Source organism: Cetorhinus maximus, chromosome 3 (assembly GCF_964194155.1).
Source record: "Cetorhinus maximus chromosome 3, sCetMax3.hap1.1, whole genome shotgun sequence".
Taxonomy (NCBI): Eukaryota; Metazoa; Chordata; class Chondrichthyes; order Lamniformes; family Cetorhinidae; genus Cetorhinus; species Cetorhinus maximus.
The window spans coordinates 46556208-46579681 of NC_135881.1; the positions used below are offsets into that span (position 1 = coordinate 46556208).

A 23474-nucleotide genomic window follows, 5' to 3' on the forward strand; every position below is an offset into this window, starting at 1 on the left:
CCATTTGCCTTCTTAACTGCTTGCTGCACCTGCATGCTTGCTTTCAGTGATTGGTGTACAAGGACACCCAGGTCCCTTTGTACATCAACATTTCCCAATCTATCACCATTGAAATAATACTCTGTCATTCTGTTTTTCCTACCGAAGTGGATAACTTCACACCTATTCACATTATACCGCACCTGCCATGTATTTGCCCACTCATTCGATTTGTCTAAATTGCCTTGAAGCCTCTTAACATCCTCCTCACCACTTACATTCCCACCTAATTTTGTGTTGTCAGCAAACTTGGAAATATTATATTTGGTTCCCTCGCCCAAATCGTTGATATATATTGTGAATACCTGGGACACAACCACTGATCCCTGCAGCATCCCACAAGTCACTGCCTGCCATTCCGAAAAAGACCCATTTATCCCTACTCTTTGGCTTTAAACTAAACAAGCTTGGTGAGGGATCAAGTTTGGGTAGAGGTAACAATTCAGGGTGTAGAGTCAAGACGGGAGAGCAAAATAGAAAAATGAGAAATGAGGGTCAGAGAATGGAAGGAAGGGACAGAGAGAAAAAAACCTAAGAATACATCAACAGGCAAGACTAGATGTTACGAAGGTAATAAAAAGACAAAACTGAAGACGCTCTATCTTAATGCATGTAGCATTCAAAACAAAGTAAATGAATTGATGGCCCACATTGAAGTAGATAAATATTACCTGATAGCAATTACGGAGATGCGGCTGCAGGACGACAAAGATTGGGTCCTTAATATTGATGGGTACATGACATTCAAGAAGAATAGGTAGCTAGGTAAAAGTGGTGGGGTAGCACTGTTAATCAAAGAAGGCATTGGTGCAATAGTTAGAGATTACCTTGGTTCAGGAGATCAGGATGTAGAATCATTTTGGCTGGAGTTGAGGAATAGTAGGGGGGAAAAGTCATTAGTAAGGGTGGCCTACAGGCCCCCTAACAGTAGCCACAGTATAGGACAAAGCATTCAAGAGAAAACATTGTATGCTTGTGATAAAGGTACGGCAATAATGATGGGTGATTTTAATCCACACATAAACTGGAAAAATCAGATTGGCAGTAGTGGCCTGGATGAGGAGTTCTTAGAATGCTTTTGAGATAGTTTAAGGAAGGATGTAAATGCATTGTAGGCATATCAAAGGAGGTTTACTAGATTGATACCTGGAATGAGCAGGTTGTCTTATGTGGAAAGATTGGACAGGCTGGGTTTGTTTCCACTGGAGCTTAGAAGAGTGAGGGGTGATTTGATCGACATATACAAGATCCTGAACGGCCTTGACAAGGTGGATGTTGAAAGAATGTTTCCTCTTGTGGGTGAGTCCAGAACTAGGGGGCACTGTTTTAAAATTAGGGGTCACCCTTTTAAGTCAGAGATGAGGAGAATTTTTTTTCTCTGAAGGTTCTCTGCCTCAGAAGGTGGTGTCATTGAATGTTTTTAAGGCACAGGTAGAAAGATTCTTGTTAGGCAAGGGAATCAAAGGTTATTGGGGTTAGATGGGAATGTGGAAATCGAAACACAAGAAGATCAGCCATGATCTCATTGAATGACGGAGCAGGCTCAAGGGGCCAAATGGTCTACTCCTGTTCCTATTTCTTATGTTCCCTGTCTGCTAACCAATTCTCACTCCATGCCAATATATTACCCCCAATCTCATGTGCTTTAATTTTACACACTAATCTCTTATGTGGGACTTTATCAAAAGCTTTCTGAAAATCCAACTACACTACATCCACTTGTTCTCCCTTATTGATTCTGCTAGTAACATCCTCAAAAACCTCTGGTAGGTTTGTCAAACATGATTTCGCTTTCATAAATCCATGTTGACTTTGTCTAATCCCATTGATATTTTCTAAGTGTCCTGTTATTACATCCTTTATAATGGACTCTAGCATTTTCCCTACTACTGATGGTAGGCTAACCGGTTTGTAATTCACTGTTTTCTCCCTCCTTCCTTTATTAAGTAGCGGGGTTAGATTTGCCACCCTCCAATCTGCTGGGACTGTTCCAGATTCTGCAGAAGTTTGGAAGATGACAGAAAACGGAGAGTATGAATAAACCCGTCCTTTTTAGGTTGACAAGCGTAACTAGCAGTGTTTAGCAAAGATCAAAAATTATATTAATAACTTGGATGAGGGGCTGAGTGTAACGGTATCCAAGTTTGCTGATGATGCTAAGTTAGGTGGAAAAGTAAACAGTGAAAAAGATCTAAAGAAGCGGTAGAGGGACAGGTTGGGTGATTGCAAGTATGGAATGAAGTATTACATTATCTACTTTGGTTGGAAAAATTTTTAAAAAGGATATATTTAGATTGGTAAGAAACTGGAGAATGCTTGCCTTCAGAGGGACCGCTGGTGGTCCTTGTAGCTGAATCACAAAGTTAACATGCAGGTAAGCAAACAATTGTGAAGACAAATGATATGTTAGCTTTTGTTGCAAAAGAAAAGAGTAAAGAAGCCTTGCTACAGTTATACAGGGCATTGGTGCCACACCTGGGGTGCTGTGTGTAGTTTTGGTCTCCCTACCTAAGGGAGGACTCACTTTCCCTAGACAGAGTACAACAAGGATTCACAATACTGGCTCCTGGAATGAAGTATTTGACCTATGAGGAAAGATTGAGTAGATTAGACCTATATTCCCTGGAGTTTAGAATAATGAAGGGTGATCTAATTAAAACCTATAAAATTCTTAAGAAGCTTGGTAGGATGGATGCTAAGAAAATGGGGGATCTAGGACAAGGGATCAGAGTCTCCGAATAAGGGGTTGGTTGTTTAGGACTAAGATGAGGAGAACTTTCTTCACTCAGAGGGGTGTGAATCTTAGGAATTCTCTACCCCAGTAAGCTGTAGATGGTCAGCAGTTGAGCATATTCAAAACATAGGTTGATAGATTTTTGGGTACAAAGGAAATTAAGGGATATGGGGATAATGCAGGAAGCTGGAGTAAAGGTAGAAGATCAGCTGAGATCTTGTTGAATGTTGGAGCAGGTTCGAAGGACCAAATGGCCTACATCTGCTCCTATTTCTTACGCTCTTACTCGCTTATATTTTATATATATATGGTTTGAAGAATATTGATGTTCCATTATTGCAGATATTTGCAGTATTAAATTACTATTATGACAAAACTAATTTTTTTTTGGTGTAGGATCACTGGGCCCTTCAAGATGTTGCAAGACACACAAATTTCTTGCACTGGGTTAACCTGTACCTGTCAAGGTTGAATAGGTAAGAATTTATTCACTTTCCAAACTCTCCTAAAATCCTTGTGCAGAGATATTGAGACAAAACAAATCCAGTTTATGTATCTATAATTTCATCTACCAGTCACTTTACCACCTAAGGTATCTTTCAATTGTGGAGATCCCTATGAAAATTGTGAGCTGTTTATAATCTCTTTGCTTTTTAATGTTTTTAACTCTTTGGTTAAAATAATTCAACATTACTGTGTGATGATTATTTTATATTACATTTGCCCAAAGTTGTAACATTAGAGCGTTTCAGGTGATATGTTTTAATTTTTTTTTACTTCTTTTAAAAATTATGAGAAATTCCTGATGCGTACTATGTTATGAATAAATGTAAATTTTTGCAAATAATAATATTTATGGCCATATAAAGCCTACCCATTTCAAATGCTTCGAAAGTTTCATGGGCGCAAAAAAAAACTGCAAAAAGTCAGTGTAGATTGGGAGAGGCCAGAATAGTATGGAGACTAGTAATCCAGAGACCCAGGGTAATGCTCTGGGGACTCAGGTTTGAATCCGAACCCTGGTAGATGATGGAATTTGAATTCAGTAAAAGCCTGGAATTGCAGTCGAATGATGACCATGAAACCGCTGTCGATTGTCGTAAACACCCATCGGGTTCACCAAAGTCCTTTAAGGAAGGAAATCAGCTGCCCTTACCCGGCCTGGCCAACATGTGACTCCAGACCCACAGCAATGTGGTTGACTCTTAAATGCCCTCTGAAATGGCCTAGCAGCCACTCAGTTATATCAAACCACTGCAAAGTCTAAAAGGAATGAAACTGAATGTACCACCTGGCATCGACCTACGCACTGGAAACGACAATGGCAAACTCAGCCTTGGCGACCCTGCAAAGTCCTCCTTATGATCATCTGGGGGCTTGTGCCAAAATTGGGAGACCTGTCTCACAGACTAGTCAAGCAACAGCCTGACATAGTCATTAGCGGGAGTATGGCGTTGAGATAGAGGATTAGCTCTGATCATATTGAATGGTGGATCAGGCTTGAAGGGCCGACTGACCTACACCCACTCTTATTTTCTATGTTTCTATGTCATGTTCACAGAATCATACCTTACAATGTCCCAGACACCACCATCACCATCCCACCAGCAGGACAGACCCAGCAGAGGTGGCGGCACAGTGGCATGCAGTTGGGAGGGGGTTGCCTTGGGAGTCTTCAACATTGACTCTGGACCCCATGAAGTCTCATAGCATCAGGTCAAACATGGGGAAGGAAACCTCCTGCTGACAACCATGTACCGCCCCCCTCAGCTGATGAATTAGTACTTCTCCATGTTGAACACCACCTGGAGGAGGCACGGTGAGAGGCAAGGGGGTAGAATGTACTCTGGGTGAGGGACTTCAATGTCCATCATCAAGAGTGGCTCCGTAGCACCACTATAGCCGAGCTGGCCAAGCCCTAAAGGACATAGCTGCTAGACTGGGTCTGTAGCAGTTGGTGAGGGAACCAACAAGAAGGGAAAACCTTGACCTCATCCTCACCAGCCTCCATGCCATAGATACATCTGTCCATGACAGTATTGGTAGGAGTGACCACCGCACAGTCCTTGTAGAGACGAAGTCCCATCTTCACATTGAGGATACCCTCCATTGTGTTGTGTGGCATTACCACCATGCTAAGTGGGATAGATTTCAAACAGACATAGCAACTTAAGAATTGGAACCCATGAGGCGCTGTGGGATTTCAGCAGCTGCAGAATTGTACTCAATCACAACCTGTAACCTCATGGCCCGACATATACCCCACGCAATCATTACCACCAAGCCAGGGGATCAACCCTGGTTCAATGAAGAGTGCAGGAGGGCATTCCAGGAGCAGCACAAGGCACACCTAAAAATGTGATGTCATACTGGTGAAGCTACAACACAGGACTACTGTGTGCTATATAGTGTAAGTGGCAAGTGATAGGCAGAGCTAAGCGATTTCACAACCAACAGATCAGATCTAAGCTCTGCAGTCCTGCCACATCCAGTCGTGAATGGTGGTGGACAATTAACCAACTCACTGGAGGAGGAGGCTCCACATATACCCCCATCCTCAATGATGGGGGAGCCCAGCACATCAGTGCAAATGATAAGGCTGAAGTATTTGCAATAATCTTCAGCCAGAAATGCCGAATGGATGATCCATCTCGACCTCCTCCGGAGGTGCCCAGCATCACAAATGCTAGCCTTCAGCCAATTTGATTCACTCTACGTGATATTAAGAAATGGCTGAAGGCACTGGATAGTGCAAAGGCTATGGGCCTTGACAATAACCCGGCAATGGTACTGAAGACTTGTGCTCCAGAACTTGCTGTGCCCCTAGCTGAGCTGTTCCAGTACAACTACAACACTGGCATCTACCTGGCAATGTGGCAAATTGCCCAAGTATGTCCTGTAAACAAAAGCAGGACAAATCCAATCTGGCAAATTACCGTCCCATCAGTTTACTCTCGATCATCAGTAAAATGATGGAAGTGTCATCAACAGTGCTATCAAAACGACACTTGCTTAGCAATAACCTGCTTACTGATGATGAGTTTGGGTTTCATCAGGGCCGCTCAGCTCCTGACCTCATTACAGCCTTGGTTCAAACATGGACAAAAGAGCTGAACTCCAGAGGTGAGTTGAGGGTGATTACCCTGGACATCGAGGCAGTATTTGACTGAGTGTGGCATCAAGGAGCCCTAGCAAAACTGGAGTCAATGGGAATCAGGACGAAAACTCTCCACTGGTTGGAGTCACAATTAGCACAAAGGAATATGGTTGTGGTTTTTGGAGGTCAAACATCTCAGTTCCAAGACCTCACTGCAGGAGTTCCTCAGGGTAGTGTCCTCGGCCCAGCCATCTTCAGCTGCTTCATCAATGACCTCCCTTTTATCGTAAGGTCAGAGGTGGGGATGTTCACTGATGATTGCACAATATTCAGCACCATTCATGATTCCTTACATACTGAAGCAGTCCATGTCCGAATGCAGCAAAACCTGGACAATATCCAGGCTTGGGCTGACATTTGACAAGTAATATTGGCACCACCCATTTGCCAGGCAATGACAATCTCCAACAAGAATGAATCTAACCATCGCCCCTTGACATTCAATGGCATTACCATCGCCCCATGAAATTCAATGGCATGACTATCAACATCCTGGGGGTTACCATTGACCAGAAACTGAACTGGACCAGCTATAGAAATACTGTGGCTAGTGGAGCAGGTTAGAAGCTAGTAACTCGCATCCTGGCTTCCCAAAGCTTGTCCACTATCTACAAGGCACAAGTCAGGAGTGTGATGGAATACTCTCCGCTTGCCTGGATGAATGCAGTTCCAACAACACTCAAGAAGCTTGATACCACCCAGGACAAAGCAGCCCACTTGACTGGCACCCCATCCACAAACATTTACTCCCTCCACCACTGACACACAGTGGCAGCAGTGTATACCATCTACAAGATGCACTGCAGGAACTCACCAAGCCTCCTTCGACAGCACCTTCCAAATCCATGACCACTACCATCCCAAGACCCCAAGGGTCTGCTGTTGTTCCCAGACACATGGGAACAACACCACCTGGAAGTACCCCTCCAAGCCACTCAGCATCCTGATTGGAAATATATCACCGTTGCTTCACTGTCGCTGGGTCAAAATCCTGGAACTCCCTCCTAACAGCACTGTGGGTGTACCTACACCACATGGACTTCAGCAGTTCAAGAAGGCAGCTCACACCAAGGGCAATTAGAGATGAGCAATAAATGCTAGCCTAACCAGCAATGCCCACATGCTAATAAAAAAAATGTTCAGACTCATTGGAAGTTGAGGTGCTGTGGCAAAATGGTGTTTTCCTAAAATTATAATTATGTGAAGTGAAATGAATTTGATCCTTGTGAGAGTTCAGGCTAACAATACATTGTTTTCAATTAGTCACCGAGAAATCACAAAGTGCAGATTACTCTCTTGATGTGCACAGAATGTGATGGATATTTATTGTATCTAGGGGCAACACATTTTCACAAACTGTCATAAAATTGAGTCTCTGGAGCATGAGATCTTTGAGCTCAAGGAGCAATTTTCCGCACTTAGCTGAAGCTAAGAAGATGAAAGGTTTCTGGATCATACTCTCCACCAAAGAGGTAGTTTTGGTCACAAGGAGAATGTAGACAAAAAAGAGAGTGCCCATCCACAGGGAAAGTAGAAGAGGACAGAGAATCAGTGAGTGAATTTTCCAGTTGTTACTTTGGATTGCGAGATTTTATAAGACAGTTATCTTTTAAAATGTTTCCTTTAATTTAATGTAAAATAGGGTGTCCTGAAGAGTGGGATGGTAATCATCTTGAACTCTGTCTGAAAACAGACCTATGTAATTTGGTTGCCATAGGGAAAGAGGTCCAGGTTGAAACTCAGAGAAACTGAAGTGCTAGTTTCACACCTTGACGCAAAAGATCGGCACCTGATCTGGTTAAACATAGACTCACAGTCTCAGTCAGACAGCAGGATCTGAAGAGGGAGATGGAAAACAGCTGCTGCTGTCACAGCAGGGGAAAAGGCTGTTTTTTTGTTAATCACCAAACAGATTCTCTTTGAAGAGATGGGACCTGTGGAGATTTAATTTATTCTTCCATGGGATGTGGGTGTCACTGGCAGGGCCAGCATTTGTTGCCCATCCCTATTTGACCTTGAACTGAGTGGCAAGGCAGTTAGGAGTCAGCCATATTACTGTGAGCCTGAAGTCACATGTAGGCCAGATCAGGTAAGGACAGCAGATTTCTTTTGCTAAAGGATGTTAGTGAACCAGCTGGGTTTTTACAGCTATTGACAATGGTTTCATGGTCACCATTCCTGAGGCTAGTTTTTCAATTCCATTTTATTAATTGAAATTAAACTCCACCTACTGCCATTTTCTATTTTTTCTACGTGGTGGGATTGGAACCCTTGTCACCAGAACATTAGCCTGGGCCTCTAGATTACTAGCCCAGTGACATTGCCGCTATGTCACCATCTCCCTTGCCAGGACCCAAGGGTTGCCAGCGGGTGCCTTGCTGCTGGAAGTCAATTCGATTATACTCAGGAGGATTTAGGGAAAGGACATTTAAAAGGACACTGGAAGCTCATCCTGGGGGGAGGGAAAGCAGGGAGAAGAAAGTCCATTAAATTGCTGGGAGGAATTTTGGACTTTTATCAGAAGGCTGCATATCTGTTGAAAGTTTTTTTTAAATTCAGTCATGTGATGTAGGCGTCACTGGCTAGGCCAGCATTTATTGCCCATCTCTAATTGCCCTTGAGAAGGTGGAGTTGAGCTGCCTTCTTGAACCACGGCAGACCGCGTGGTGTAGATACACCACAGTGCTGTTAGGGAGGGAGTTCCAGACTTAGCGATAGTGAAGGAATGGAAATATATTTTCAAGTCAAGATAGTGTGTGGCTTGGAGGGGTACTTTCAGGTGGTGGCATTCCCATGCATCTGCTGCCCGTGGTCTTCTAGATGGTAGTGGTCATGGATTTGGAAGGTGCTGTCTAAGGAGGCTTGATGAGTTCCTGCAGTGTAACTTGTAGATGGTACACACTGCTGCCCCTGTGCATTGATGATGGAGGGAGAGAATGTTTGTGAATGGGGTGCCAATCAAGCGGGCTGCTTTGAACAAGATGGTGTCGAGCTTCTTGAGTGTTGTTGGAGCTGCACTCATCCAGGCAAGTGGAGACTATTCCATCACACTCCTGACTTGTGCCTTGTAGATAGTGGACAGGCTTTGGAAAGTCAGGAGATGAATTGCTCGCTGCAGGATTCCTAGGCTCTGACCTGCTCTTGTAGCCACAGTATTTTTATGGCTAGTCCAGTTCAGTTCCTGGTCAATGGTAACCCCCAGGATGTTGATAGTTGGGGATTCAGCGATGGTAGTGCCATTGAATGTCAAGGTGCGATGGTTAGATTCTCTCTCGTTGTAGATAGTCATTGCCTGGCACTTATGTGATGCGAATGTTACTTTCCACCAGTCAACCCAAGCCTGGATATTGTCTAGGCCTTGCTGCATTTGATACATGGACTGCTTCTGTAGCTGAGGAGTTGCGCATGGTGCTGGACATTGTGCAATCATCAGCGAACATCCCCACTTCTGACCTTATGATAGATGGAAGGTCATTGATGAAGTAGCTGAAGATGGTTGGGCCATCCTGCAGCGAGGTCCTGGAACTGAGTTGATTGACTTCCAACAACCACAACCATCTTTCTTTGTGCTAGGTATGACTCCAACCAACGGAGAGTTTTTGCCCTGATTCCCATTCACTCCAGTTTTGCTAGGGTTCCACAGTCTGTCAAATGCTGCCTTGATCTCAAAGGCAGTCACTCTCACCTCTCCTCTGGAGTTCAGCTCTTTTGTTCATGTTTGAATCAAGGCTGTAATGAGGTCAAGAGCTGAGTGATCCTGGCTGAACCCAAACTGAGCGTCAGTGAGCAGGTTATTTCTAACGAAGTGCCGCTTGATTGCACTGTTGATGACCCTTTCCATTATTTTACTGATGATGGGGAGTAGACTGATGGGGCGGTAATTTGTCAGGTTGGATTTGCCCTGGAACTCGCTGCCTGAAAGGGTGGTAGCGGCAGAAACCCTCATAACATTTAAGAAGTATTTGGATGTGCACTTGCGGTGCCATGGCATACAAGGCTATGGGCCTTGTGCTGGAAATTGGGATTAAAATAGTTAGGTACTTGTTTGACTTGTGTGGGGCAGACTCGATGGGCTGAAGGGCCTTTTTCTGGTCTGTAGACCTCTATGACTCTATGCTTTTGTGTACAGGACATACCTGGGCAATTTTCCAAATTGCCGGGCAGATGCCAGTGTTGTTGCTGCACTAGAACAATTTGGCTAGGAGCGTGGCAAGTTCTGGAGCACGTGTCTTCAATACTAATGCTGGAATATTGTCAGGGCCCATAGCCTTCGTAGTATCCAGTGTTTTCAGCCGTTTCTTGATATCATGAGGAGTGAATTGAATTGGCTGAAGACTGGTATCTGTGATGCTGGGGACTTCTGGAGGAAGTTGAGATGGATCATCCATTTGGCACTTGTGGCTTAAGATTGTTACAAATGCTTCAACCTTATCTTTTGCAATGATGTGCTGGGCTCCCCCATCAATGACGATGGGGATATTTGTGGAGCCTCCTCCTCTAGTAAGATGTTTCATTGTCCACCACCATTCATGACTGGATGTGGCAGGACTGCAGAGCTTAGATCTGACCCGTTGGTTGCGGAATTGCTTAGTTCTGTCTATCGCATGCAGCTTACGCTGTTTGGCATGCAGGTAGTACTGAGTTGTAGCTTCACCAGATTAACATCTCATTTTTAGGTATGTCTGGTGCTGCTCCTGGCATGCCCTCCTGCACTGCTCGTTGAACCAGGGTTGATCCCCTGGCATGACCTATAGGAACATAGGACTTAGGAAGGACTTAGGAGCAGGAGTAGACCATTCAGCCCTCCAAGCCTGCTCTGCCATTTGATAAGATCATGACTGATCTGGGTGTGGTCTCAACTTCACTTTCTTATCTGCTGCCTCGTAACCCTTGACTCCCTTGTTTGTCAAAAATCTAACTCAGTCTTGAATAAACCCAATGACTTAGACTCCACTGCTTTCTGGGGAAGAGAATTCTACAGACTAATGACCCATGGAAGTTTTACACACAGGAGGGGGGAGTTTAATTTAGAACAACCCCGATTTCTTCACTCACTACCCGTCCGTATACAGAAAGTTATTTTTGATTTCCCCCTTTATAAGTGGTGGCATATTTTCCCCAATCCTTCAATTTTGGAGTAATCCAATCCTTTATTAATAATTCCACAGCAAACTCGAGATAAGGTATAAGAAGGGGAGGTGTGTATTTTACACACAAAACATGGGAAGGGGTTTCGCAACATCCGCCCCTTTTTGCATTCATATCATAAAAAGGGATAATGGAAAGAAAGGGGTTCAGGGCAAAGACCATGATAAAAATAATAATTATGGTTTCATGTGAGCCCAGAATCAGAAAGTCCAATCAGAAATTAGTAGGCTGAAACTGTTGCAGGGTAATCTGCTTTTCTAGAAGCAATGACTTCCATGATGGAAGAAGGCATGCAGAGATGAATTAGTCTTCTAGGCACCAATACAGAAGTTTGGGTGTTCCATTAATATACAGTGTAGACGAGGGCCAGGTAATTTAAAACCTGTTCAGAGCCCTGATTCCGTCGCTGTTCTGTTAGGTGGTAAATGACAGACAGAGCCTAGAGTCCTGTTTCTCTTCTGAGGTTAAACAGCGACTGAAGATAAAACCCAAAAGCTGTGTAATTAAAACAATTCAAACAGCTCAAGTCTCAGTCATGAGACAGAGTGGTTTAGGGTTGAGCTATTCAGCCTTGTTAAAACCCATTATGTTTTGAGCAGGCAACTAGAACCGTTAGCACAACGTTGGGAGAAGAGGAGTTGGGAGAAGATGAATAGTTCTGCCTTTGTCCATAGCTGGCTGGTGTAGACATCTCGTCTACAATCCTTTGTGTTGGCTTGGATGGAATTTTTGCACAATGCAAGTAGTGTTGCATTCCAGGAGTTTGACTTATTAGCCTTTGTCCATTTCTAAACTGCTCAGAAGCTCCCAGGACTACCATTATGTGGCCAGCGGCAGCCATTTTATCAGTCCAGCCATTTGTCCATTTAAAAAAAACAGAATTTAAACAAGAGAATATGGAAGAGAAACAAATTTATTTTGTTTTTTTTCTTTTTCGTGTTGTCTCAGCGGGACAGAGAGAAAAAAAAATTCTCCTCATCACCATATTAAAAGGAAGGCCTCTTGTTCTTAAACTGTATCCCTTGTTTCTAGTCTCTCCCATAAGAGGAAACATCCTCTCAGCATCCACCCTGTCAAGTCCTTACGGGATCTTATATGTTTCAAAATGATCATCTCTCATTCTTCTAAACTGCAATTGCTATAGGCCCAACCTGTTCAACCTTTCTTCATAAGGTAAGCCTTTCATCCCATGTATGACTTGGATGAAGGGACTGAATGTTTGATAGCCAAATTTGTCGATGACACCAACATAGATAGGAAAGTCTTCTCTGAACTGTTTCTAATGCAATTATATCCTTTTTCAAATAAGGAGACCAAACTGTAAACAGTACTTCAGGTGTGGTTTCACCAAGGCCCTTTACAGCTGCCATAAAAGTTCCCTACTTGTACATTCCGTCCCCTTGTTAGTCAAGAATCTGTCTACCTCTAAAAATATTCAATGATCCTGCTTCCACAGGCCTCCAGGGAAGAGAGTTCGAAAGACTCACGCAATTATAATCTTTTTCAAATAAGGAGATCAAAACTGTACACAGTACTCCAGATGTGGTCTCACCACATCCTGTACAGCTGTAGTAAAACATCCCTACTTTTATATGCCATTTCTCTTGTAATAAACAATAAGATTCCATTTGCTTTCCTAATCACTTGATGTATCTATGTACTAACTTTTTAATTCATGTACCAGGACATCTAGATCCTTCTGTACCACTGAGTTCTGCAGTCTCTCTCCATTTAGATAATATGCTGCTTAACCATTCTTCATGCCAAAGCAGACAAGCCCATTATACTCCATCTGCCAAATCTTTGCCTACTTACTTAATTAACCTATCTATGTCCCTTTGTAGACTCTACCTCCTCTTGACAACTTACTTTCCTACCTATGTTGGTGTCATTGACAAATTTGGCTACCAAACATTCAGTCCCTTCATCCAAGACATTGATATATATTGTAAATAGCTGAGGCCCTAGCACTGACCCCTGTGGCACTAGTTACAGCTTGCCAACCCAAAAAAGACCCATTTATCCCGACTCTCTACTTGCTGTTAGTTAACCAATCCTTTATCCATGCTAATATGTTAGCCCATACACCATGTGATCTCATTTTATGTAGTAACCTTTGATGAGGCACCTTATTGAATGCCTTATGGAAACCCATGGTCATCACATCTACAGGTTCTCCATTATCCACCCCACTTGTTATTTCTTCAAAGAACTTTAATGAATTAGTTAAACACAGTTTTCCTTTCACAAAACCATGTTGACTTTGCCTGATCCCATTATGACTTTTTAAGTATCCTGCTATATCTTCCTTAATAATGGATTCTAGCAGTTTCCCTGTGACAGACGTTAGGCTAACTGGCCTGTAGTTTCCTGCCTTCTGCCTCTTCCTTTCTTGAATTAAGGCGTTACATGAGCTATTTTCTAATCCACTGGGACACTTCTAGACTCTCAGGAATTTTGGGAGATTATAACCAATGTCTCTATTATCTCTGCAGCCACTTTTAAGACCCTAAGATGCAGGCCATCTGGTCCTGGGGACTTGTCAGCCTTTCGGTTTAATTATTTTCCCAGCACCTTTTCCCTGGTTTTTGTGATTGTTTTAAGTCCCTCGCTCCTGTTCACCTCTTGATTTTCAAGTATCTTTGGGAGGTTTCTATGTCCTCTACAGTGAAGACAGACACAAAATACCTGCTAAATGCCCCCTTGATTTCCTTGTTTTCTTTAATCAATTCCCTAGACTCAATCTCTAGAGGACTAACACTAACTTTGGTTACTCTTTTCTTATTTAAATACATATAGAAACACTCACCATCTGTTTTTAAATTACTAGCTAGCTTTCCCTCATACTCTACTTTCTACCTCTATTATTTTTTCGTAATTCTTTGCTAGTTCTTAAAATCTGACCAATCTTCTAACCTACCTCTAATCTTTGCAGATTTGTGTAGTATTTCTTTCAGTTTGATACTATCCTTAACTTCCTTATTTAGTCACAATGATGCATCCTTCTCAAAGAGTCTTTCTTTCTCACTGGAATAAATCTTTGCTGAGAGTTTTTAAATATCACCTTAGAAGTCTGCCACTGTATCTCTACCGTCCTACCTTTTAACCTAGTTTCTCAATTCACTTAAGCTAGATCTGCTTTCATACCCTTATAAATTACCTTTATTCAGGTTTAAGGGCGGAATCTGCAGATTTGCATTAAGTGCGGTAGTGGGCGTGAAAAATTACGTTTTACCTGTTGGCCGCAATGGCGGATTTTTGCGCTGTATTTTAAAAAAAAATTCGTTCATGGGATGTGGGCGTCGCTGGCTGGGCCAGCATTTATTGCCCATCCCTAATTGCCCTTGTTCAGAGGGCATTTGAGAGTCAACCACATTATCATCCCCTTCCCGCCTCATAAATTACGCAGTTACGGGAAATGTGCTGTCTAGCAGGTGGACTGCCTCCAATTTTCCCACCATGCTGTTACCTCACTGCTTCCTCACACGGGGTGCCATATTTAAACTGCAGCCGCACACATAGTTCTCAGTGCTTGCAGCCCAGGACTGCTCCAGTGTAGACATGGCCCCAAAAGCCAAGAAGAACGCAGCTCCCCTGATTCCGTAACGCATCCCTGGAACACCTGTTGGATGCCGTGGAGGCCCGCCATGATGTTCTCTACCCCCACAGTGGCCGCAGGAGGCCCATTAGCCTCACCGCTCCGGCTTGGGAGGCTAGGGCAGCGGTGGTCAGTGCCAATGCTGCACACAAGAGGTCGGCCACCCAGTGCAGAAAAAGGATGAATGAAAGGATGGATGCCGCCAGTGTAAGTCAACCTCTCATCACTCTCAACTCACCCACTTACAAACCCATCACACGTTCACTGGCATTTCACTCACTGCCAGTTCAAGTGACATCACCACTCATTCTCTTACACACACCCTCACACCTCCATCTGGTTTCATCTCCTCTGGAGATTGTCTTCTCCTGCTGTCCAAGGCTCCACGCAGCACACACACACCTGACATCTTCCTCATTTGGCCTAGCATGTGCTTTGCTCACACTCTTCATGCAAGACAAGATCGCTCATAATCAAAGGGAGAGGTCTCAGACTGGGGGTAGGGTGCCTGACATCAAGGACCTTACTCTGTTCAAGAGTCGCGAGTTGGTGCTGGCTGGAGAGGATGCGGACCATTCCTGTGGTGACGGTGAGGTTGGCGGCAAGAATCCACGTAAGGATCCTGAACCAGATCATCCCTCTACTCTGAGTCCACCGTTCTGTGTGTAACATGGCTGCCAAGCACTAATAAACTCCACTTTCTCTCCTAGACACATCTGCCACGTCAACCTCAGGCAGCCTTGACACTGACTCCAGTGGGGGTGAGAGCACCTCGGATGAGGACCTTTGAAGACCCATCACAGCGCTCATTCACCCTCCACCAGTGCATTGCACACACCTCAGTGGGATCTAGATGTAGAGCAGCCTCGGGATCACAATCTGGTGAGCACTGCACACAGTGTGTTTCACAGTAGGCGGACGCAGGGACATCCGAGGTCGCCAGGAATCGGAGGACTGCTGGAGGCAAGGAACCTGCCGAGTCTGAATCAGATGATGAGCCTCTGGACTAGGTCCTCAATCAGTTGTTGGAGCTGCAAAGACAATCAAGGTAACATCAAGAAGGAATGTCTGGTACACTCCCCGGATTGCAAGGGACGATGGAGGTCTCCTCCACCTTCAGTCTGAGGCGATAGCGCCGGCATGCCGAGGACTGAGGCAAACACTGGCAGGATGGTGGCTGCCTTGGAGACCTTGGCCCAGGACATTGGTCCTACACTGCTGTGCAGGCTGAACTCCATCGCTAACTCCTTAGTTGGCCTCCAACAGTGTCAATATGAGAAGGGTGCGAGGAAGCTCAATCTCAGTCCAGCTTCCCTTTCTCCTCAAGGAGTCAGCCAAGACACCCATAGGGAGGAGAACCAACAGCTCGACACCCCGGGGCCATTCACCCAGGTGTCTCTAGGAATACCCAGCTGATCCAAATCCCCTCTTCCTGTGACCCCATCATCTCCAGCTCCACACCTGGTACACAAAGCAGGCAGGGGCCCTCTAAGTCTCAGCTCTCCAGAGGACGCCCGCCAAGGTCAATCACAGACAGGGCGTAGCAGTCAGCAAGTTGCCTCCACCTCCACTGTGGATGACAGGGGAGCACCAAGATGTAGTGGCAGGGTTAGGAAGGTTAAGAAGATGTGGTTGCACCATGTGGGCATAGATGTTAATAACTTGTACATAATGTTCACTATTGTAAATAAACTCCCAAGAATGCCTCCTTGTCTATGGCTCCTTGATATGATGAGGGGTGTTCATGTAATTCAGATGTGAAACCTTGGTTCTTGCATAAGATAAAGGCAAATGTCTCAGCCCAGGGCCTCTTCCCTGTGCAGTGTGTAACCTTCAGAGCAATGTGATGGTCCAGCTTCATACTCACTGGACACATCATTGATGCCTGCACCTCGACAGTGCTTGTCATTGCTGTCAGAATGTCGTGGGCAGGTGTCACAGAGTTCCGTCATTCTCTCTGTGTGCTCTCAGCACCTTTGAGGTGGTGCTAGCCTCCCCATCTCTTCAGCAGCTGTGTTCATGACAGTGTGGTCGTGAAGGGTACAGGTGATGAAGGATCAGGTGCGCTCACAGTTTCACGGCTACATCTCTATTCTGTGACCCTGATCACTGAGCGCAAGCGAGCTACCATCAGCTAGACAGGAGTCAGATATTCACAGATGCAAAGTGAAGATCTATGGAATGCCCTCACCGCATGTTGTCATCATCCTCCTGGAATCTAGCGACTATTAGGGCCTCCACTGCATCCCCATGACATGAGCCTGAGCACTGAGGGTAAGTGCGCTGCCACATAGCCACACAGGAGTCAAATGTTCACAGATGCAAGGTGAGGATGTCAGGACTGCCCTCACTGCATCTTGTCATCATCCTCCACAAATCCTGTGGCTATTAAGGCCTCACAAGCGAGCCTGTCTCATCTGGCCAGTGCATTGGCCTTGTTGCCGGCATCCTCGCATTTGAGGATCTCATCATCCTCATCCCCTTCGACGTCCTCCTCATCGGATGAGACATGTAGCTCTTCCATCTCCTCCTCTGCCAGGTCCTCCCCCCTGTTGTAGTACCAGGTTGTGTAGCATGCAGCGAGCTACGATGATGCGCGACACCCTTTGGGGACTATATTGCAGTGCTCCACCAGACCTGTTGAGGCACCAGAGCCTCATTTTCAACATGCCTATTGTTTGCTCATCCAAATTCTGGGTTGCAGCATAAGCCTCGTTATACTGTCTCTCCGCTGCAGCCTGAAGTTGCTGCATGGGCGTCATCAGCCATGTCCTCTCTGTTGTAGCCCTTGCCTCTGATGAGCCAACCCTGCAGCCTCTGTGGACCCAGAAAGATGTCAGGGTTGTGGGGTCTGCTGAGCATGTAGGTGTCGTGGATGTCCCCTGGGAATCGTGCGCAGACCTGTAGGATGCATTTGTGGTGGTCGCACACCAGCTGCACATTCAGCGAGTGGAAGCCCTTGCGGTTGATGTAGTAGACTGCTTGTTGCCATGGAGATCTAAGCACCATGTCAGCACAAGCGATGACACCCTGCACCTGTGGAAAACCAGAGATTGCTGCAAATCCCGGCATTCTTGCTTCCTGGCTTGCCTGATACCAGTTGAAATGCACAAAGTTCTGTGTCTTCACGAAGATGGTGTCTGTGAACCCCTGGGTGCACTTGCGGAGGCTTGTGAGATCTTGCACAGGTCACCTATGGAACCCTGGAAGGGGCCACTGACGTAAATATTGAGTGCCGTGGTCACTCTCACGGCCACTGGCAGTGGATGCCCTTCATTGCCCATGGCGCCAAGTGCTGCAGCAGGTAGCAGATGTGATGACCAGTTCCCTTGACATGCGCAGTCTCCAGCAACACTGGTTCTTAGTCATCTGCAGGAATGACAAGTGCCATCTATAGACTCTGAGTCTAGCGAGGCACCTACGAGCGACGGTTCACTGTGGAGGAGGCCCTGCTGCACTTTCATCTTGAGGGTGGTGCTCCTCGAATTGGCGAACCAAGTGGCTCCATTGCACACTTCTCCTTCTTCTCTGCTTCCTGTAAGCCATACGGCATGCCGCTAAATCACCAGGCTCCATGATCCTGATGTTCTCCTCCTGCGGGATCAAATGAAGATACATGTGTGTTAGCATATGTGTCCTAACGACCTCTCTTGGTTAAGTCTCCGGCTCCAGTTGCATCTCAAGGCCCCTTTCCGCATGCCAGAGAGTGCTGGCCACCACCTGGATGCTTCATGTCTGTCTGAAAGTCCGCCACTGCATGCTGTGCTCTCAGCTCGGGTGCAGACATTCTCCTAACCTGTACTGCAGGGCTCGAACCATGAGAGATACTGGTCCAAACCTGAATAAAGACATTGCAAGGGGCTCTGAGTGACTACACCAGTGATTGCAGCATGACAAGGGGATTTTACAATTTGCCCAGTTGTCAAATTGTTCTGCAGTCCCCTAAAACGCACATTCATTTGCAGTTTGTGCCAAAGGGGTGAAACATTCAGGAGCATTCATGCTTTTTCATTGTCTGACTGGGCAGAAATGCTTCAGATGACCGACATGTCAATGGAGCTGCTGCTGAGTAGCCTCAGCTGCGGAAGAATGGTCACTTTTGACAAGCTTTTCCAATTACGTGGCCCTCTACGTCTAGCTCTTTCAAGCTAAGGTCACCCCTCACTACTATAGTAATGACCTCCTTAATTAACCTACCCCACCACCTTTTCCTCGCTTCCTGTTTTACCAAAATGTCAAATATCCTTCAGTATTCAGGTCTCACCCTTGGTCACCTTGCAACCTGGCCATATGTATTTATTTCTATCTGTGCTAACAATTCACCTCTCTAATCTTACTTACTTTACGCCAATTTGCTCGTGGCTCAGGCAATAATCCAGAGATTATTATTTTTGAAGACCTGTCTTTTAATTTAGCCCCCAGCTGCTCATATTCCCAATGCAGAACCTCTTTCCTAGCCCTATCTATGTCGATACCCATGTGGACCATGACAACCAGATCCTCTCCCTCTCACTGTAAGTTCCTCCAGCCCTAGGCAGATGTACTGAATGCTGGGACCGGGCAGGCAATGCAGTCTTCTGGACTCTTGGTCTCAGCTGCAGAGAACGGTATCATGCCCCCTGACCATGCTATCTTCTACTACCACTATATTTCTATTTACTCCTCCCACTTGAATGGCTTCCTGTACCACAGTGCCAAGGTCAATTTGCAGTTTTGGTCTCCACATTTAAGAAAATATATACTTGCCTTGGAGATGACACAGTTAGTGTTCACTAAATTGGACCCTGGGATGAGGGGGTTGGGCAAATTGGGCTTATATTTTCTGGAGTTTAGAAGAATGAAAGGCGACCTCATTGAAACATACATGATTCTGAAGGAGCTTGATAGGCTAGACACTGAGAGATTGTTTCCGCAGTTCGGGAAATCTAAAATGCGGTGGCACAGTCTCAGGATAAGGGGCCAATCAGTTAGGACAGAGATAAGGAGAAATTGCTTCACTCAAAGGGTTGTGAATCCTTGGAATTCACTACCCCAGAGGGTTGTGGATGCTCCATCGTTGAATACATTTAAAGCTGAAATAAACAGATTTTTGAGATCTCAGGGCTTCAAGGGATATGGGGAACGGGCAGGAAAGTGGACTTGAAGCCCAAGATTAGCCATGATCATCCTGTATGGCTGAGCAGGCTCAACAGGCCAAATGGTCTAATCCTGCTCCTACCTCTTGTGTTCTTGTGTTATAGCAAAAGCCTTAAAACTTCTTGTACAATTCTTTGCATTGGTCACTGGGAAATACATATCCCTTTTTAAAAGTTAATAGTCTCCACTGCCATTAAAATACCACGGAAGCCACAAAATTGCCCTTATTAGAGTCTCAATTGCCTTAATTAGCTGCCTGGGAAACCTCCCTGCGATGGGAGTTCATCGGGGAGAAGTTCAACACTGCTCCCCCTATTTTCCCACTCTCACACCACCCCCGTCCGTCTTCATGGGGCTGGGAAAATCCAACCTAATGTATCAAATCACTCCCTTTTGTGCTGTCAATTTCAATGATCCAATTTAAAAATGCTTTTAGTATTGTAGATCAGCTCTTTAGTAACAGAGATGCACATAATGTTCCCGAAAACACAGGTGTTTACAAATATTGTTTCTTGCAGGAACATTGTGGATTCAGATGAAGCACGCAGAACCAGAATGGAAAGTATGGCTTCTTAAAATAATTTTCTTAACATAGCCTGTACATTTCATGTTTTATGTCGTAAAGTTAATTTAAAAATATATTTGACTGTCCTTATTATTTGTTTTAAAGGTGCCAATCCAAGGTACATCCTTCGCAATTGGATGGCAGAGTCAGCAATCAAGAAGACTGAGAGAAATGACTTCTCTGAGGTAACCTTATTACATTTCTCGTCTAATAAATTGAAGAAATTAAAGTTAGATTTTTTTCCCTTCTTATTCAGATTGCCTTGGCCCTAGTGCTCTCTTCTACACTATTGTTTACAAGGCAAAAATGGTGTACCTTAAACTTCAATATGTCAGCCTTGAGATTGGATGTTATCGGCTACAAGATTGGTGTTATCACAGCTCTGTTGCCTCTATACTGAACTGGAAGGAAGTGTACATAAGAAGGTATTTTGTTCTGGAACCACCATAACACCACATGGCCTCCAGCGGTTCAAGAAGGCAGCTCACCACCACCTTCTCAAGGGCAATTAAGGATGGGCAATAAATGCTGACCTAGGCAGCCTACTTGATCGGCCCCCAATACACCACCATAAACATTCACTCCTTGCACCACCAAAACACAGTGCAGCAGTGTGCACCATCTACAAGATGCACTGTAGCAACTTACCAAAGCTCCGTCGACAGCGCCTTCCAGATGTGCAATCCCTATCACCTAGACGGACAAGGGCAGCATGGGAACACCACCTCAAAGTTCTCAAAGCCACACACCAACCTGACTTGGAACTATATTGCCATTCCTTCACTGTCGCTGGGTTAAAATCCTGGAACTCCCTTCCTGGCAGCACAGTGGGTGTACCTTCAACAGATGGACTTCAGTGGTTCAAGAAGGTGGCTCACTGCCACCTTCTCAAGGGCAATTAGGCATGAGCAACAAATGCTGGTCGAGCCAATGATGCTAACATTCCATGAAAAAATAAAGCAAATGAACACTTTCCATTGAGACTTATGGCAAAACGCTGCACAACTACTTCATTGCACATGGCCCCTGCCTTTCCCTGCAGCCTAATACCATTATCTTTTTCATTTACATGATAAAAAACAGTACCATTTCTCAACTCCTTAAACATCTACTTTCAAACATATGAAAAACTGTCCCAAATCCCAGAATAAATTCAAATTTTGTCCAAATTTTGTTTTATTCTATTGCCTTACAAATATTGCATAATGTTTTTTCTCCACAATTGCTTCTCTTTTGGTGTCAATTTGCACTCTTCTAACTATTCCTAGTCCTAAATCCTATCTGAATGGTGAGGTGCCTGGTAGCATATTTGGTTTGGGCCTCTTGGGATTGTAATGATCTTGTCTTCCAGTTGTCCAATTCTAAGAAAAGCAAATTTGTAACTGCTTTTCTATTGCTGTTTCTTGAGCAGCCTGATGGCCTCTTAAGCTACATGTACAAGTATCTGAGAGGACTGGCTGGAAGGCTTTCTTAAGAGACAGAAAGGTCATTTGAATACTTTCCCACTAGACCACTAGCAGAGGCTCTTCGATAGGCTAATTAGTCTCCCATCTCTGCTCTTTTCCATTGTTCTGCAGATTTTTCCCCCTTTTCATGTATATATCCAATTCTCTTTTGAAAGTTACTATTGAATCTTTTTCAACAGCCTCTCAGCACTGCATTCCAGATCATGATGCATTGCACAAGGCAAATTCTTCTCTTGCTCTGGTTCTTTGCCTATTAATATAAGGACTGCCATAGTATCCTTGCTCTTCCTGACCTGTATTGTTTACCCTTTAAGTACTGCAGGATTTCACATCCTCTTCTCCATCCTCTACCCCTCCCCAGATGTCCTTCCACAACAGGGTATTCTCTGGTGGAACTCTTGCAGAAGCTTGCTCAGCTTTAATAAATTGGCTGCACTTGGAAAATGGACGGGTGTACACATAGGGCTGGGATCAAAGGGAGACATGTAAGTGGGTGTAAGTCCTGTCTATGCACACCTGTTATTACTGTCAGCTCTTAGGGTGTATTTATCTCAAAAGGTAAATTTGAATATTAATTGAGAAAACCAATTCCTATTTTCACATTCCAATTTAATGAAAAGTTGGGAATTGAAAACTCATGTTAGTTAAAATTGTGAAGCATGATTTGTTCAGGGAATAACAGGACACTATTCAATATTAATATAATGTTCACAGAGAAGTTAACTATGCAAGTTAAAATACCAATGCCATATATGAAAAATTATTTCTTTACTTTGCCTTAATAACAGGTTCACCTTCTGCAGAAAATTTTACGCCATCCTTTCAACAAACAGACAGAAGCAGAGGAAGCAGGATATTCTTCCCGCCCTCCTCCATGGGCTAGAGAGCTTCGTATCAGCTGTTCCTCTTAATGCTGAAAGAAAATTGTAACAGGACCAGAAATTGTTAACAGCCCAGCTAAGGTTTAGCCAAGTAATTCCACATTCCTCTTATGAGCAAATTTGGCAAGGGTTAAGTGTTGCTAAATAAAACTGACTGCCTTTGTTGTGGACACTGTCAATAAAGTTGATTAATTTTAAAATATTGCTCATAACTACATCATGAGGCATAAAGTATAGTTGGTGTCTAGTTACTACTACTCATCCAGAGTAAAAGTTCTAAAATCTGTTCACAATCATAGTTTTCATCGTTAAGTGCTGAGTTGCTTTGCATGAAATCATTGAGTTAGTACTATTTGCCTTGGTCACTTCTTTCATTGGACCTATGCACTCTCTTGGAGACTTAAAGCAAGACATCCTTCTCTTTGTTCCATCTCCCCCTCCCTACCTTTTTCAACAGCATTTCTACCTCTCTTCAGTTCTGAAGAAAAGTCATATTGGACTCGAAACGTTAACTCTGTTTCTCTCTCTACAGATGCTGCCAGACCTGCTGAGCTTTTCCAGCACTTTCTGTTTTTATTTAAGGTCATGTTCTGTTGTTAGTATGGGCTTCATCCTGTATTACATGCACTAACTGCTTTGAAGAAAAGCTGAGGTCACGCTGGTGATTTTATACAAATGCATTAGTCCACAGTCTTAATGGTAATAGAAGGTAACAAAGGGTAAGTTAATGTTTCTACCCACTTGAAGTCT

General features: G+C 44.4%; 1 protein-coding gene across 1 annotated transcript in view; it reads left to right on the top strand.

The window, feature by feature from the left end:
- The window catches only part of LOC144678149 (protein nucleotidyltransferase YdiU-like), a 126130-nt gene extending 103209 nt beyond the window's left edge, over nucleotides 1-22921 (top strand). The window contains exons 16-19 of the mRNA XM_078538042.1: nucleotides 3170-3249; nucleotides 20331-20374; nucleotides 20483-20562; nucleotides 22632-22921. Of these exons, the coding sequence (XP_078394168.1) occupies nucleotides 3170-3249; nucleotides 20331-20374; nucleotides 20483-20562; nucleotides 22632-22754 (327 nt within the window). The 3' untranslated portion in view covers nucleotides 22755-22921. The remainder of the gene's footprint in view (nucleotides 1-3169; nucleotides 3250-20330; nucleotides 20375-20482; nucleotides 20563-22631) is intronic.
- The last annotated feature ends 553 nt before the right edge of the window (nucleotides 22922-23474 follow it).